The sequence below is a fragment of the Somniosus microcephalus genome, chromosome 4 (genome assembly GCF_052327205.1).
Source record: "Somniosus microcephalus isolate GS21.2 chromosome 4, FLI_Smic_1.0, whole genome shotgun sequence".
Lineage (NCBI taxonomy): Eukaryota > Metazoa > Chordata > Chondrichthyes > Squaliformes > Somniosidae > Somniosus > Somniosus microcephalus.
Window position 1 is genome coordinate 286,870,832 of NC_140990.1, and position 14,237 is coordinate 286,885,068.

Here is a 14,237-nt window from a genome sequence, read left to right on the forward strand (position 1 = left end):
GTAAAATGCTCTGAGTTTTCTTGGCCAAAGACAGTGCACCTTGAACTCACAGGTTTAGCCTATGTCAACCCTTGTATGGAAACCAGCTTAGTCCCACTTTTTAATTGTTAAAAATTAAAGAAAATAAAGTCCAGTTTTTGATTCTGCATTTATTTATCTTACTTGACAATTCAAAATTGTGGTGTTCAGGCTGTTAGAACAAATTACCCAGTGGAGATTTATTTTGAAGCACATAGTAACTATCCGTGTTTGGTGTTAGACCAAACCTCCAGTAATTGCCACCCATTTTAGAAATGGCATGAGGTAATTACAACCTATACAGTTTTCTCATAACTTCACTGTGTTAAAGCCTGCTGAGTCCACAAGGCATCCACCATCAGAAGCCCTAAGTCCGTATTATAAAGTTTCAAAACCTCAAGTTGGGTATCTTCAAAGACAAAATACTAACTAGAATTACAGCAACATTGTATTTAACAATTGACCAAACTGTCAAGTCCACATCTCGAAATGGTGAACTTTACATTATCGATTCTTGCAATCTGCTTAAGCAGAGAGGATAGGGCAGCCAAAATGACTTCTGGGGTCACTTCTCAGTCAGTTTAAAAAAAGGTGCAATTGCATAAGGAAGAGGAACAATCATTTCTATGTATCCTCCCTCTTGTATTCCATTGAGGTAATGTAATCAGTATTATGTTATTTAGATAATACTAATTGACAAATACAGGCCAAGTTGCCTAGCTAATAACCAGAAAATGTTAATACATCTGTGTTTGTTTAATCGTTGTAAAGCTAACAATCTTCTGTAAAACAGAATGTGAATCTAAGTAGCTTAAATTAATGTACATGATTCTAACCTGCTGAAAGAAAATGCAATTCCTAAATATATGATGCAAAATGAATCCTATCCAATTGATTGTTACAGCTTTAGTTGGTAAGCATCTGATTAAAAATGGTTTACCTTCGGTTCCTTTATCCCTTTTTATTTGCTTTATTTATTTCGTACTCTCATGTAAAGTTCCTTAGGAGGTTCCCCACGACACTACATAAATGTAAGTTGTTTTTCTAAAGAGTTGCACAGCTCAAAACAGTTGTTGAAAACTTGCTGATTATTCACTTTAGTAAGTAAACACAGTGACCACTGTGTTGTACGTCACCTGAATAAGGTAGTGTTGAGTAGCCTGTTAATATTTCATCACTTTTACAGTACATGAAGGTTAAGGTATTATTTTACAATTAAGTTACTATGTTAGCTGCTACCCCATAATTATAGACACGGACAAATGTTTTTTTTTGTTTACATTTTCCCAATCCATATGTTTGGAATTAGTTAAAATGGAACAACTTCAATTTAGTATTCTACTAGTATCTAGTTGTTAATTATTTTAATAACATCTCATTGGAGAAAGCCAAATTCTCCTTTTTAAATACAAATCAGCAATTAAAATTAAAATACTTTTTGTGCTCATAAAAGGCGAGGAATGGGATGATTTCAGGTCAGATTTAGCACAACTGGATGCAGAAAAAAGCTTCCTGTACTCTGCCCCAACAATGTGCCTCAGCCCCAATCTCAGAAGAACAGCCCCTAACTGCATCCATGTGGTACTTCTCCATTTTCCACATCCTGTGGGCTCCCTGAGTGAAATTGCTAATTAGTGCTGAATGAAGGCCAGTTTTCTGCTGTAGGTCCAGTCCCACTAGGAACTGGATTGCGACTGTTCAAGCTCATTTTACGCAGGACCCTCACAGCCAGCAGACAGAGGAAACGTTCACCTCCTCACTCCGTTAGATTTGAACCCAGGTCACAAAGATGAAAGGTCACAAATTGGGAATCTTCTTATTTCATGCATTCAACAATGTAGGGCACTTTTTGTTTACAAATGTAATCTTCTTGGACAGGCCTTGAATTTAAGTGAATTGAGCAAAAATGTTTGCATTACCCATTGCAAAATCAATTTCCTTTCTGATTTGCATGTAGCAGTGTAGTTTAAAAACAATTAACATAGAGTGCTCTTTGCTACCTATATATTAAAAGTTAATTAGACTTTAGTAGTGGCCTGGTTCCAACAATTAATAAAGTGTTTAAAACTACACCAAATTCGAATTTATTGTAAATGAACTAGAAGACTACCCAAATTTAAAGTTTTTGCTGGTGCCTAATTTGGAAAGTTTTATATTCAAACACAGAGATAAATGTTTTTTTTCCCCCAAGAAAGCTTCCACTGTATATACTTGCTTATAAAGTGACTGGTTCTGTAGAAAGAGCTCCCTCCCACATTACAGCCAAGAAACTTAAACTAATCCATCGCCCATATTTATGACCTCATCTCCCCATTAGTCTTTGCGGAAATTGATTTTTAATGCACGCTGATTGTTCCATGTGCTACCACAGCTGCGCATAAATGGGGAGCAAGAGGCAAGGCAGGGCGAGCCGGAGACCGGGAGTGAAGCAAGCTGTCCTGTCGATTCCAGAATAGATACGGGAGTGGGACTGGGCCAGTAGCAGGTGAGTGGGCACCCCAAAGGGAGGTTCAACACTATCCTTTGCGATCATTTTCATATAAAGCCCCCTCTATGCACTCTCTGGTTTTCCCCAAAATTAAATTAAGTTGGTCAAGCACAACATACCCTTTACAAATCCATGCTGATTGTCCCTGATTAGCCCATAACTTTCCAAGTATTCACTAATTTCTAAAAGTACCCACAACCGAGATAGAACTATTTGGCCTACAATTTCATGGGTTATTCCTTTTTTCTCTTTTTTTAAACAGAGGTGTAACATTTTCCACCTTCCTGGAACAATTCTCATCTCCAAATACTTTCAGAAAATGATGGCTAGTGCCTCCACTCTCTCCACCCTAACTGCCTCCAGTATGCTCGGATGCACATCACCTGGGGTTGGCAACATTCCTATTTTTAATCCCATTAACTTTTTTTAGTGCAGTCTCATTTTAAATATTTTTCTTGAGGCTCTTCCACACCCTCCACATACTCCCAATAGCCTTCATTTCACCTTCATCTGTAAAAACTGACGTGAAACACTTATTAAGGATCTCCGCTGTTCCCTTTGTCCCTACCCCCTTTTGACAATCCTTTCACATCTTATGTGCTTATAATGGCCCTGGGTATTTCCTTTTTTATATTGATCATTGTAGTGTCCGCGCCTTAATAATACACGGACTGCAGGAGAACAATAAAACAGGTATTTACTGAACGGAGGGTAACTTAAGACTGAAATACAGAAGCCTGCTATGGCTTTATATACAGGGGTGGTCACTGCCGGTACTGCAGTATAGAATCAGTTCTTCTCTTAAAGGTACATACACAACAATTCCTCCCCTTTTAGATAAACAGTACATAACATTCATTTAACAACTAAATAATAACTAATTACAATTACAATTTTCTCTGTACTATATACATCAACTGAAATAATCATTTATAAGTTCAGTCTTTGAGGAGGCTTCCTGATCCTGACTGGATAAAGCCTTTCTCGAGTATCCTGTTCTTGCGGCGGAGTTGATTCTGGCTCATTGTCATTGGTTGGTTCGTCAGCTTCCAATACCACTGCTTCTGAGGTAGACGCAATCTGTACTTTGGGTTGATTACCAGGTGCACCTGCTCGTGGTATGGGTTTGGCTTGTTCCTGTGACTCTAGAATCTGGTCAGCATGGCGCCTCACAATGCTCTCTCCCAACGTCCACTGTGTACATTAGTGGTCCCTGCTGTGTGCATATCGTTCCTGGCTGCCATTTTTCTGTTCGGTAGTCGCGGGCCAAGACTGGTTGCCCTATCTTGAAGCTCCTGGTTGGCTTCTCATTTATGTGCTGGAATTGCTTATCCTCAACATCTCGTCTTATGTTTGGTTTGAGCAAATCCAGGCAACATCTTAGCCTTCGGTTGAAGAACATTATGGCTGGAGTTTGGTTGGTGACTGCATGTGTCGCATTCCGGTAAGCAAACAAGAAATTATCCACCTTGTGTTGTAGTGGTATGTTGTCATTATGTATTGCCTTTTTAAAGGTCTGAACAAACCTCTCAGCCAATCCATTTGTGGCTGGATGATATGGGGCAGATGTGTAATGTTTCACCCCATTATTCCTCAGAAACCTCCGGAAATCCTCGGACACAAACTGTGGCCCATTGTCGGAGCAAATCTGTTCTGGCAAGCCATTCCTGGCGAAGATGGTCCGTTAGGACTGCAATAGTTTTCTCCGTGGTGGTGGAGGACATTTTGATGACCTCTGGCCATTTTGAATGGGCGTCCACAGCGATTAGGAACATTGAGTCCATAAATGGACCAGCAAAGTCAATGTGTACCGGTTGCCATGGAGATGAGGGCCACTCCCATGGATGTAGTGGGGCCTGTGGTGGAGCGTTTTGGACCTTCTGGCATCCTGTGCATCTCTTGGTCATATCCTCGATTTCTTTATCGATTCCCGGCCACCACACAAACACCCTGGCTAGGCTCTTCATTTTTACCCCTCCCAGATGACCCTCATGAAGCTCATTGAGCACTCTATCTCTCAACTTGGGTGGAATTACCACTCGGGATCCACACATCAAGGTCCCCCGGCACACTGACAGCTGTTCTCTCCTTGGCGAGAATGCTGGCAACAGTGAGTCGCCATGTGCTGGCCATCCCTTCACCATCAAATCATAGACCCGAGAGAGTGTCGGGTCATTTCGGGTTTCCTTCTCTATACTTGAGTTTGTAACAGGCAGACATTCGACTATGGTCGTATGGAATATCTCAACAGGGTCTACTGCAGGCGCTTCCTCTACCGTAGGCAACGGTAGGCGCAACAGCCCATCAGCGTTTCCATGCTGTTTCGTACCCTTGTACTCTATGTCGTACTGATGTGCCCCTAGAAAAAGTGACCATCTTTGCAGCCGTTGCGCCGTCATCACCGGAACGCCCTTCTTTGGGTTAAAAATGGAGACCAGGGGCTGATGATCAGTCAGTAGGGTGAATTTCTGCCCGTGCAGATAGTGATTGAACTTCTTCACCCCCCACACCAGGCTGAGGGCCTCCCTGTCAATCTGGGCGTAGTTACGCTCGGCTGAGGTTAACGAGCGCGACGCAAAGGCTATTGGCCTCTCTGAACCGTCAGGGAATTTGTGTGACAGCACCGCTCCGATGCCGTAGGGAGACTCATCACATGCTAACCGAATCGGTAGTGTTGGATTGTAGTGGGCCAATACTTCTTTTGAAGTGATTAGGCATTTACATTTCTGAAAGGCACGCTTACACTCATCACTCCATTTCCATGTTACTCCAGTTTGCAGTAGGGCGTTCAGTGGGTGCAGAATTGTAGATAAATTTGGCAAGAACTTATGGTAGTAGTTCACCAACCCGAGGAACGACCTCAGTTGCGACACATTTTCCGGTGCTGGAGCCTTGACTGCAGCCTCAATCTTGTCCGGCGACTTATGCAACCCTTCCTCATCAATCATGTGGCCACAATACGAGATTTGTCTCCTGAAGAACTCGCATTTGGGGCGGTTGGCTCGTAGCCCATATTCCTGTAATCTCGTGAGCACCTGCTCCAGGTTGGCAAGGTGTTCACTGTCATTTCCGCCCGTAACCAGGATGTCGTCCAAATAACACTGGGTCCCCGGGATCCCTTGCAGGACTTGTTCCATCGCCCTCTGCCAAATAGCCGGGGCTGATGCTACCCCGAATACCAGTCGATTGTACTGGTAAAGGCCTTTGTGAGTGTTTATCGTGAGGTATTTCCTAGACGCTTCTTCCACCTCCATTTGTAGATACGCTTGGGCCAGATCAATCTTTGTAAAACGTTTCCCTCCAGATAGTGAGGCGAAAATATCTTCCATCCGTGGAAGTGGATATTGTACTGTGTGCAGGACTGGGTTCACAGTTACCTTGAAGTCCCCACAGATGCGAACCTTCTTCGGTTCCCCAGGCGTGCTGCTCAATGATTTCTTCATTACAGGAACGATGGGTGTGGCCCACTCGCTCCAGTCCACCTTGGACAGCACACCCGAACGCGCCAGACTCTCCAGCTCTGCTTCAACGGCTGGTACCGCGTAAGGTACCGGTCTGGCCTTAAAAAAATTTGGGTTTGCGTTATCTTCGATTTTTATCGTTGCCGTTACTCCTTTTAGAGTCCCAAGTCCTTGTTGGAACACCTCTTTCGTGTCAGTTAGAATTTTTGACAGTCGTCCAGGTGTGACGTCATCATCCTTCTTATCAGTCACAGTTAGCGCCTGAATGGAATGCCAATCCAATTGTATTTTTCGGATCCATTCACGTCCCAGTAGTGGTGGTCCTCCATCCGGTAGTATATATAGATACAGTTTTTGTGTTTCCTTGCCGTTGTATTCAACTGGCACCCTTATTTTTCCTCTGGGGTAGAGATTTTGCCCCGTGTATGTCTTCAAGACAATGGACGTGTCCTTCAAGGGTATGTGTGAGAATAGCCGCTCATAGTCTCGTCGATTCATGACAGTTAGGGCTGATCCTGTGTCCAATTCCATCTTTACTGGGGACCCTGCTATCCTGAGGGTGACCCAAATGGTTCGGTGATCCTCCTTTGCGATCACGTTATGTAACTTTAGACAACTTAGTCTCCTGCTCCCGGAGTCCTTATCACTCTCCTGATCTTCCGAACTACTGTCTGTCAATTTCTTTACTTTATTGTACTTGTCCTTAGTAGTTCTTGTAGTGTTGGTTTTCTTTCCTGACCTGCAGACTCTTGCTATGTGTCCCATTTTCCCACATTGCCTGCATACTTTGTACTTAAACCAGCAGTCCTTCTGATCTTGGGTTGTTCTGCCGCAGCGATAGCACTTTTCTGCTCCATACGCCATTTCGTTAGCGCTGTATTCCTATGGTTTCTGTTGTATTTCCGCAGCTCCCCGTGCTGCTGCTTCGTAGGATACTGCCACGCTGAAAGCCTGTTCTAGCATCAGGTCCTTTTCCGAAAGTAGTCGTTTCTGGGTTCCTTCACTCTGGAGCCCGCAGACAAACTTATCCCGTAAGGTGTCTGCCAGTCCTGCTCCGAACTGGCAGTGCTTCGATAACTTGCGTAGTTCCGTAAGATAGTCAGCATTGCTCTCATCTTTGTGCTGGTTTCTTTTATGGAACTTGAATCTTTCTGCTATCAGCAGCGGTGTAGGGTTTAGGTGTTCCTGTAAGATATTAACAATCTCCTCAAAACTTTTCTCCATTGGTTTAGCTGGGGTAATTAAATTCCGCAATAGGCCGTACGTTCTCGCGCCCATCAAATTTAATAATACCGACGCCTTCTTTCCATTGGCCACCTCATTTGCCGTGCAGTACACTTCAATTCTTTCCACATACGTGGTCCAGTCTTCTACCTCGTTGTCGAAAGCAGTGATACTGCCACTTTTCGGCATCTTGGGTGATTTAAAATGGCGCCTCCCGCGCTTTTCCTTCTTCCCCAATGGAATAAAATGGCGCCTCCCGCGCTTTTCCTTCTTCCCCTTGCTGCCACGCTGCTCCTAGCGTTCTGCAGGGTAATGGCGGCGACCCGCGGCTTCGGCGCGTCTCACTTTTCCTTCCCCTTGTTTTATTTTCGCTACGCTGCCCGGTTCTTGAGCACCTGTGCGCTCCACTCTCTATCTCTCTCTTTTCCTCCCGACGACGCTGCACGGCCCCTTTGCAGAGCCGCTCGATCGAGCTCAAGCCCGCCGCAGTCCGGAAGGGTCAGCGCACTACCTGCTACCAGCACGATTTGCTGGAACACCTTGACTGGGGAGCCAAGCCCAGCTCTCCACAGCCTCTCCTGCAACTCTCCGAACTCTGAGGGATCCTTGGGCGGTTGCCCGCGGTCGACGCCCGTTGCTCTGACTTCGACCTCCAAGAAGCTTCTTCTCAGGGAAAGATCCCCGTGAGGTGATGCAGTACTGCAGGTGAGTTTGAACCTGTTCGTCGCCACTGTAGTGTCCGCGCCTTAATAATACACGGACTGCAGGAGAACAATAAAACCGGTATTTACTGAACGGAGGGTAACTTAAGACTGAAGTACAGAAGCTTGCTATGGCTTTATATACAGGGGTGGTCACTGCCGGTACTGCAGTATAGAAACAGTTCTTCTCTTAAAGGTACATACACAACAATTATCAGTCTTATTTCATGCTCCCTCTTTAAGCTTCCTAATCTCTTTTTGCTTCCTTTATGTCTTTTATATTTCACAGTTTTTTTCTGTATTATCCCTTGTATTTATCATCTGATTCAAACTTTTGTTTGTACATATCGGGTGCATAATACTTGTGCTTCAAAAGAGTTTGAGGAAATCTTTCCAGGTATTGACTGCAGTGCAGATACTTTTCAAATATTTCAGTAGAAAAATTAAGAAAAAGTTTTAGGTATAAAAAGTACTCTGTGAGCTACTGTTTCGAGGCCCTCTGGAGTATAGCCTTATATGCTTTATGCTTCAGACTCCATAATCTGCTCCTTCACACTTGTATAACCCATGGGTAATAGTTTACTGCAATTATATAAGCCTCAGTTGAAGTCAGTATTTCTGTAGTATTGTAAACCGATTTGGTTTGAACTAATTTACGTTTGTTTGATGTAGGTGAAACCCAAGTAAGATTTGATATGGTGAAAAGAAGAGACTGAAGGAATAAGATAACTTCATTCAGGCTCAAGAAGGTGTCTGTATGAAACCGTATTTGAGGTACATGAAAAGATCTGAACAAAAATAATCTTTTTTTTTCCTATTTGAAACAACCATATCACAATCTTTCAGAACTATTTGCATTGTAATTACTAATTTTGTTTATCGTTGCTGCAACAAGTATTGATTAAAAAAATCTTGAAGATACAGTGATTATAAATTATTGGCAGACCACCTTTGGAATTGCTCATGGGTAGTTTGCTGCTGGAGCACAGTTTGATGTTTAGCTGCTGACTTTTCCTGTCCTTAAGCCACTGCACTTAATAGGTATATAAATGTAACTAATCAGAGGGCAGTTGTGACTGCTTTGAAATTTCAAGCTCCAGGTCAGTAACTGGCTTGCTTTTTTTAAGATTGTTTTGCATCTATAACTGAAAGTTTGAAGCGTGACGTCACAGGATCATGGGACATATACCCTTCTAAAACAACTCAAGGAACACACTACTGCATGCTGGGAAATTCTGCAAACTGCACATGCTCAAAACACACAGATAGAGTCATAGAATGATACAGCACAGAAGGAGACCATTTGGCCCATCATGCCTGTGCCGGCACTTTGAAAGAGCTATCCAATTAATCCCACTCCCCTGCCCTTTCCCCATAGCCCTGCAAATTTTTTCCCCTTCAGGATTGTTTTGACCATTTTTCCACTGACATTTTTTGAAGCCAAGTGTATACTCAAGTACCTAGATAACAGGTGATTAATGCGCTAAACGGAATAAAGAAGATGAGATGGGGAGACCGAGCCGAGAGGAGATGGGTCCAGGGGAGTGAGAGGGGATCGGGTTAGTGAGCGGGGGTGTGGGGGCGGGGGGGTCATAGAGTCATAGAGCTTTACAGCACAGAAAGAGGCCCTTCGGCCCATTGTGTCCGGGCCGGCCATCAAGCCCTGTCTATTCTAATCCCATTTTCCAGCACTTGGTCCGTAGCCTTGTATGCTATGGCATTTCAAGTGTTTATCTAAATACAACTAAAGACCAACTAAATACATATTTTGGTTCTGTCTTCACAAAGGAGGACACAAATAACCTCCCAGAAATACCGGGGAACATAGGGTCTGATGAAAGGGTGGAACTGAAAGAAATCAGTATTTGTAGGGAAATGGTGTTAGGAAAATTGATGGGACTGAAGACCGATAAATCCCCAGGGCCTGATAATCTACATCCCAGGGTACATAAGGAAGTGGCCCTAGAAATAGTAGATGCATTGCTGGTCATCTTCCAGAACTCAATAGACTCTGGAACAGTACCCATGGATCGGAGGGTAGCTAATGTTATCCCACTATTCAAAAAAGGTGGCAGAGAAAAAGCGGGGACTTATAGACCGGTAAGCCTGACATCGGTAGTGGGGAAAATGCTAGAGTCCATTATAAAAGATGTAATAGCAGAGCACTTGGAAAACAGTGACAGGATCGGACAAAGTCAACATGGATTTACAAAAGGTAAATCATGCTTGACTAATCTACTGGAATTTTTTGAGGATGTGACTGGTAAAATAGATAAGGGAGAACCAGTGGATGTGGTGTATTTGGACTTTCAGAAGGCTTTCGATAAGGTCCCGCATAAGAGATTAGCATGCAAAATTAAGGCACATGGGATTGGGGGCAAGGTATTGACTTGGATAGAGAACTGGTTGGCGGACAGAAAGCAAAGAGTTGGAATAAACGGGTCGTTTTCCGAGTGGCAGGCAGTGACTAGTGGGGTACTGCAAGGATCGGTCCTAGGACCCCAGCTGTTCACAATATATATTAATGATCTGGATGACGGAATTGGATGTAATATCTCCAAATTTGCAGACGACACAAAGCTGGGTGGGAGGGTATGCTGTGAGGAGGATGTCATGAAACTCCAGTGCGATTTGGACAGGTTAGGTGATTGGGCAGAAACATGGCAAATCCACTATAATGTGGATAAATGTGAGGTTATCCACTTTGGTGGCAAAAACAGGAAGGCAGATTATTATTTGAATAAGAACATAAGAAATAGGAGCAGGAGTAGGCCAATCGGCCTCTCGAGCCTGCTCCGCCATTCAATAAGATCATGCCTGATCTGATCCTAACCGCCAATCTACTATCACAGAACCATCTCCTGAATCTAACAGAATTAGACACACGAAATAGGAGCAGGATCAGGCTACACGGCCCCTGGGCCCGCCCCGCTACCCACAGGGCCATGTCCGATCCGAATCTAGACTCATGTCCAAATTCCTGCCCACTCCCCGTAACCCTTAATTCCCTTTACTTCTAGGAAACTGTCTGTTTCTGTTTTAAATTTATGTAATGATGTAGCTTCTACAGCTTTTTGGGGCAGCATATTCCATGGACCTACCACCCTCTGAGTGAAGTAGTTCCTCCTCATCTCAGTTTTGAAAGAGCAGCCCCTTATTCTAAGACTATGCCCCCTAGTTCTAGTTTCACCCATCATCGGGAACATCCTCCCCGCATCCACCCGATCCAACCCCTTCACAATCTTATATGTTTCAATAAGATCGCCTCTCATTCTTCTGAACTCCAATGAGTAGAGTCCCAATCTACTCAACCTCTCCTCATATGTCCATCCCCTCACCCCCGGGATTAACCGAGTGAACCTTCTTTGTACTGACTCGAGAGCAAGTATGTCTTTTCTTAAGTATGGACACCAAAACTGTATGCAGTATTCCAGGTGCGGTCTCACCAATACCTTGTACAACTGAAGCAATACCTCCCTATTTTTATATTCTATCCCCCTAGCAATGAAAGCCAACATTCCATTGGCCTTCTTAATCACTTGCTGCACCTGCATACTAACCTTTTGAGTTTCATGCACCAGGACCCCCAGATCCCTTTGTACTTCAGTACTTTCCAGTTTCTTGCCATTAAGATAATAACTTGCTCTACGATTTTTCCTGCCAAAGTGCATAACCTCACACTTTCCAGTATTGTATTCCATCTGCCAAATCTCTGCCCACTTACTTAGCCTGTCTATGTCCCCTTGCAGGTTTTTTATGTCCTCCTCACTCACTACTTTCCCTCCCATCTTAGTATCATCTGCAAACTTTGATATGTTACACTCGGTCCCCTCCTCCAAATTTTTAATATAGATTGTAAAGAGTTGGGGACCCAGCACTGACCCCTGCGGAACACCACTAGTTACTGATTGCCAGTCTGAGAATGAACCATTTATCCCAACTCTCTGCCTTCTGTTAGATAGCCAATCCTCTATCCATGCCAGAATATTACCCCCAATCCCGTGATTTTTTATCTTAAGCAATAATCTTTTGTGTGGCACCTTGTCAAATGCCTTTTGGAAGTCTAAATACACTACGTCCACTGGTTCCCCTTTATCCACCCTATACGTTACTTCCTCAAAGAACTCCAGCAAATTTGTCAAACATGACTTCCCCTTCATAAAACCATGCTGACTTTGTCCTATTAAATTATGATTATCCAAATGTCCTGTTACTGTCTCCTTAATAATGGACTCCAAAATTTTACCTACCACAGATGTTAGGCTAACCGGTCTATAGTTTCCAGCCTTCTGTCTACTGCCCTTTTTAAATAAGGGTGTTACATTAGCAGTTTTCCAGTCTGCCGGGACCTTTGCTGAGTCCAGGGAGTTTTGGAAAAATATTACTAATGCATCCACAATCCCTACCGCCATTTCCCTCAAGACCCTAGGTTGTAAGCCATCAGGTCCAGGTGATTTATCCGCCTTGAGTCCCATTATTTTACCGAGTACCACTTCCTTAGTGATTTTGATAGTGTTTAGCTCCTCCCCCCTATAGCCCCCTGTTTGTCCCGTGTTGGGATATTCTTAGTGTCCTCTACTGTAAAGACTGATACAAAATATTCATTCAGTGTTTTTGCCATCTCCATATTTCCCACCATTAATTTCCCGGTCTCATCCTCTAAGGGACCAACATTTACTTTAGCCACCCTTTTTCTTTTTATATAACTATAAAAATTCTTACTATCTGTTTTTATATTTTTTGCTAATTTACTTTCATAATCTATCTTCCCTTTCTTAATCAATCTTTTTGTTATTTTTTGCTGTCTTTTAAAGTTTTCCTAATCCTCTATCCTCCCACTAGATTTGGCTACCTTATATGCCCTTGTTTTTAGTCGAACACTATCCTTAATTTCTTTACTTAGCCACGGATGGCTGTCTTTCCTTTTACACCCTTTTCTTCTCAGTGGAATATATATTTTTTGGAAGTTGTAAAATAACTCCTTAAATGTACACCACTGATCATGTATCGTCTTACCCTTTAATCTATTTGCCCAATCCACTCTACTCAATTCTGCTCTCATACCTTCATAGTCTCCTTTATTCAAGCTTAGCATGCTTGTTTGAGATCCAACCTTCTCACCCTCTAATTCATTATGGAATTCAACCATGTTATGGTCACTCATTCCAAGGGGATCCTTTACTCGGACATTTTTAATTAATCCTGTCTCGTTACCCAGGACCAGATCTAAGGTTGCTTGCCCCCTGGTCAGTTCAGTTACATACTGCTGAAGAAACCCATCCCTAATACACTCAATGAACTCATCCTCAAGGCAGCCCTGCCCAATTTGATTTGTCCAATTAATATGAAAGTTAAAATCCCCCATAATTATAGATGTTCCCTTATTACAAGCCTCAACTATTTCCTGATTGATACTCCGTCCAACAGAGTTGCAACTGTTCGGAGGCCTATAGACTACGCCCACTAGTGTTTTTTTCCCCATTTTATTCCTTATTTCCACCCAAACTGTTTCATTATCCTGATCTTTTGACCCAATATCATTTCTCTGTATTACAGTGATTCCTTCCTTTATTAACATAGCCACCCCACCTCCCCTTCCTTCCTGCCTGTCCTTCCTGATCATTAAATAACCTGGTATGTTTAATTCCCAGGCATTGTCACCCTGCTGCCATGTTTCTGTAATGGCCACAAGATCATACCCATATGTAGTTATTTGTGCCATTAACTCGTCTATTTTGTTACGAATGCTACGTGCATTCAGATAGAGAACTTTCAAATATGTTTTGTGACACTTAGTTCCTGCTTTTGCCCTTTTTATTACTTTACCTTTTACTCCATACCATCTGCCCCTTCCTGACACGCTCTGGTTTTTAATTTCCCCACTGCTACCTAAGTCTATGACCTTCTCTGTTGTCAGTTTTATTATTTGCTCTCTAAGAACCTCCCCCCCAGTAGTTAGTTTAAAGCCCTCTCTACAGCCCTAGTTATATGATCCGCCAGGACCCTAGTCCCAGCACTGGCCAAGTGAAGCCCGTCCCAACGGAACAGCTCCCTCCTGCCCCAGTACTGGTGCCAGTGTCCCAGGAAGCAAAACCCATTTCTCCCACACCGGTCTTTGAGCCACGCATTTAACTCTCTAATTTTATTTGTCCTAGCCAAATTCGCTCGTGGCTCAGGTAATAATCCAGAGATTATTACCCTTGAGGTTCTGTTTTTTAATTTGACCCTTAGCTGCTCATACTCCTATAACAGAACCGGCTTCCTAGTCCTATCTACGTCGTTTGTACCAAGATGGACCACGACAACTGGATCCACCCCCTCCCACTGCAAGTTTCTTTCCAGCCC

At 43.3% G+C, this 14,237-nt stretch overlaps 1 protein-coding gene across 11 annotated transcripts in view; it reads left to right on the forward strand.

Moving 5' to 3' along the window:
• Positions 1 to 14,237, forward strand: part of LOC147120527 (solute carrier family 35 member F5-like) — a 139,323-nt gene that overhangs the window by 5,706 nt on the left and 119,380 nt on the right. For 8 of the 11 annotated variants that reach the window (XR_015078206.1, XM_085986572.1, XM_085986571.1 and 5 more), the window contains exons 2-3: positions 2,390 to 2,503; positions 8,565 to 8,666. The exons of 1 other annotated variant lie outside the window; for it this stretch is intronic. Coding sequence is in view for 8 of the 10 variants with exons in the window: in XM_085986572.1 (XP_085842698.1) it covers positions 8,650 to 8,666 (17 nt within the window). In the remaining 2 variants the exon portion in view is untranslated. The remainder of the gene's footprint in view (positions 1 to 2,389; positions 2,504 to 8,564; positions 8,667 to 14,237) is intronic. 2 more of the 11 variants (XM_085986574.1, XM_085986580.1) reach the window with 1 other exon arrangement.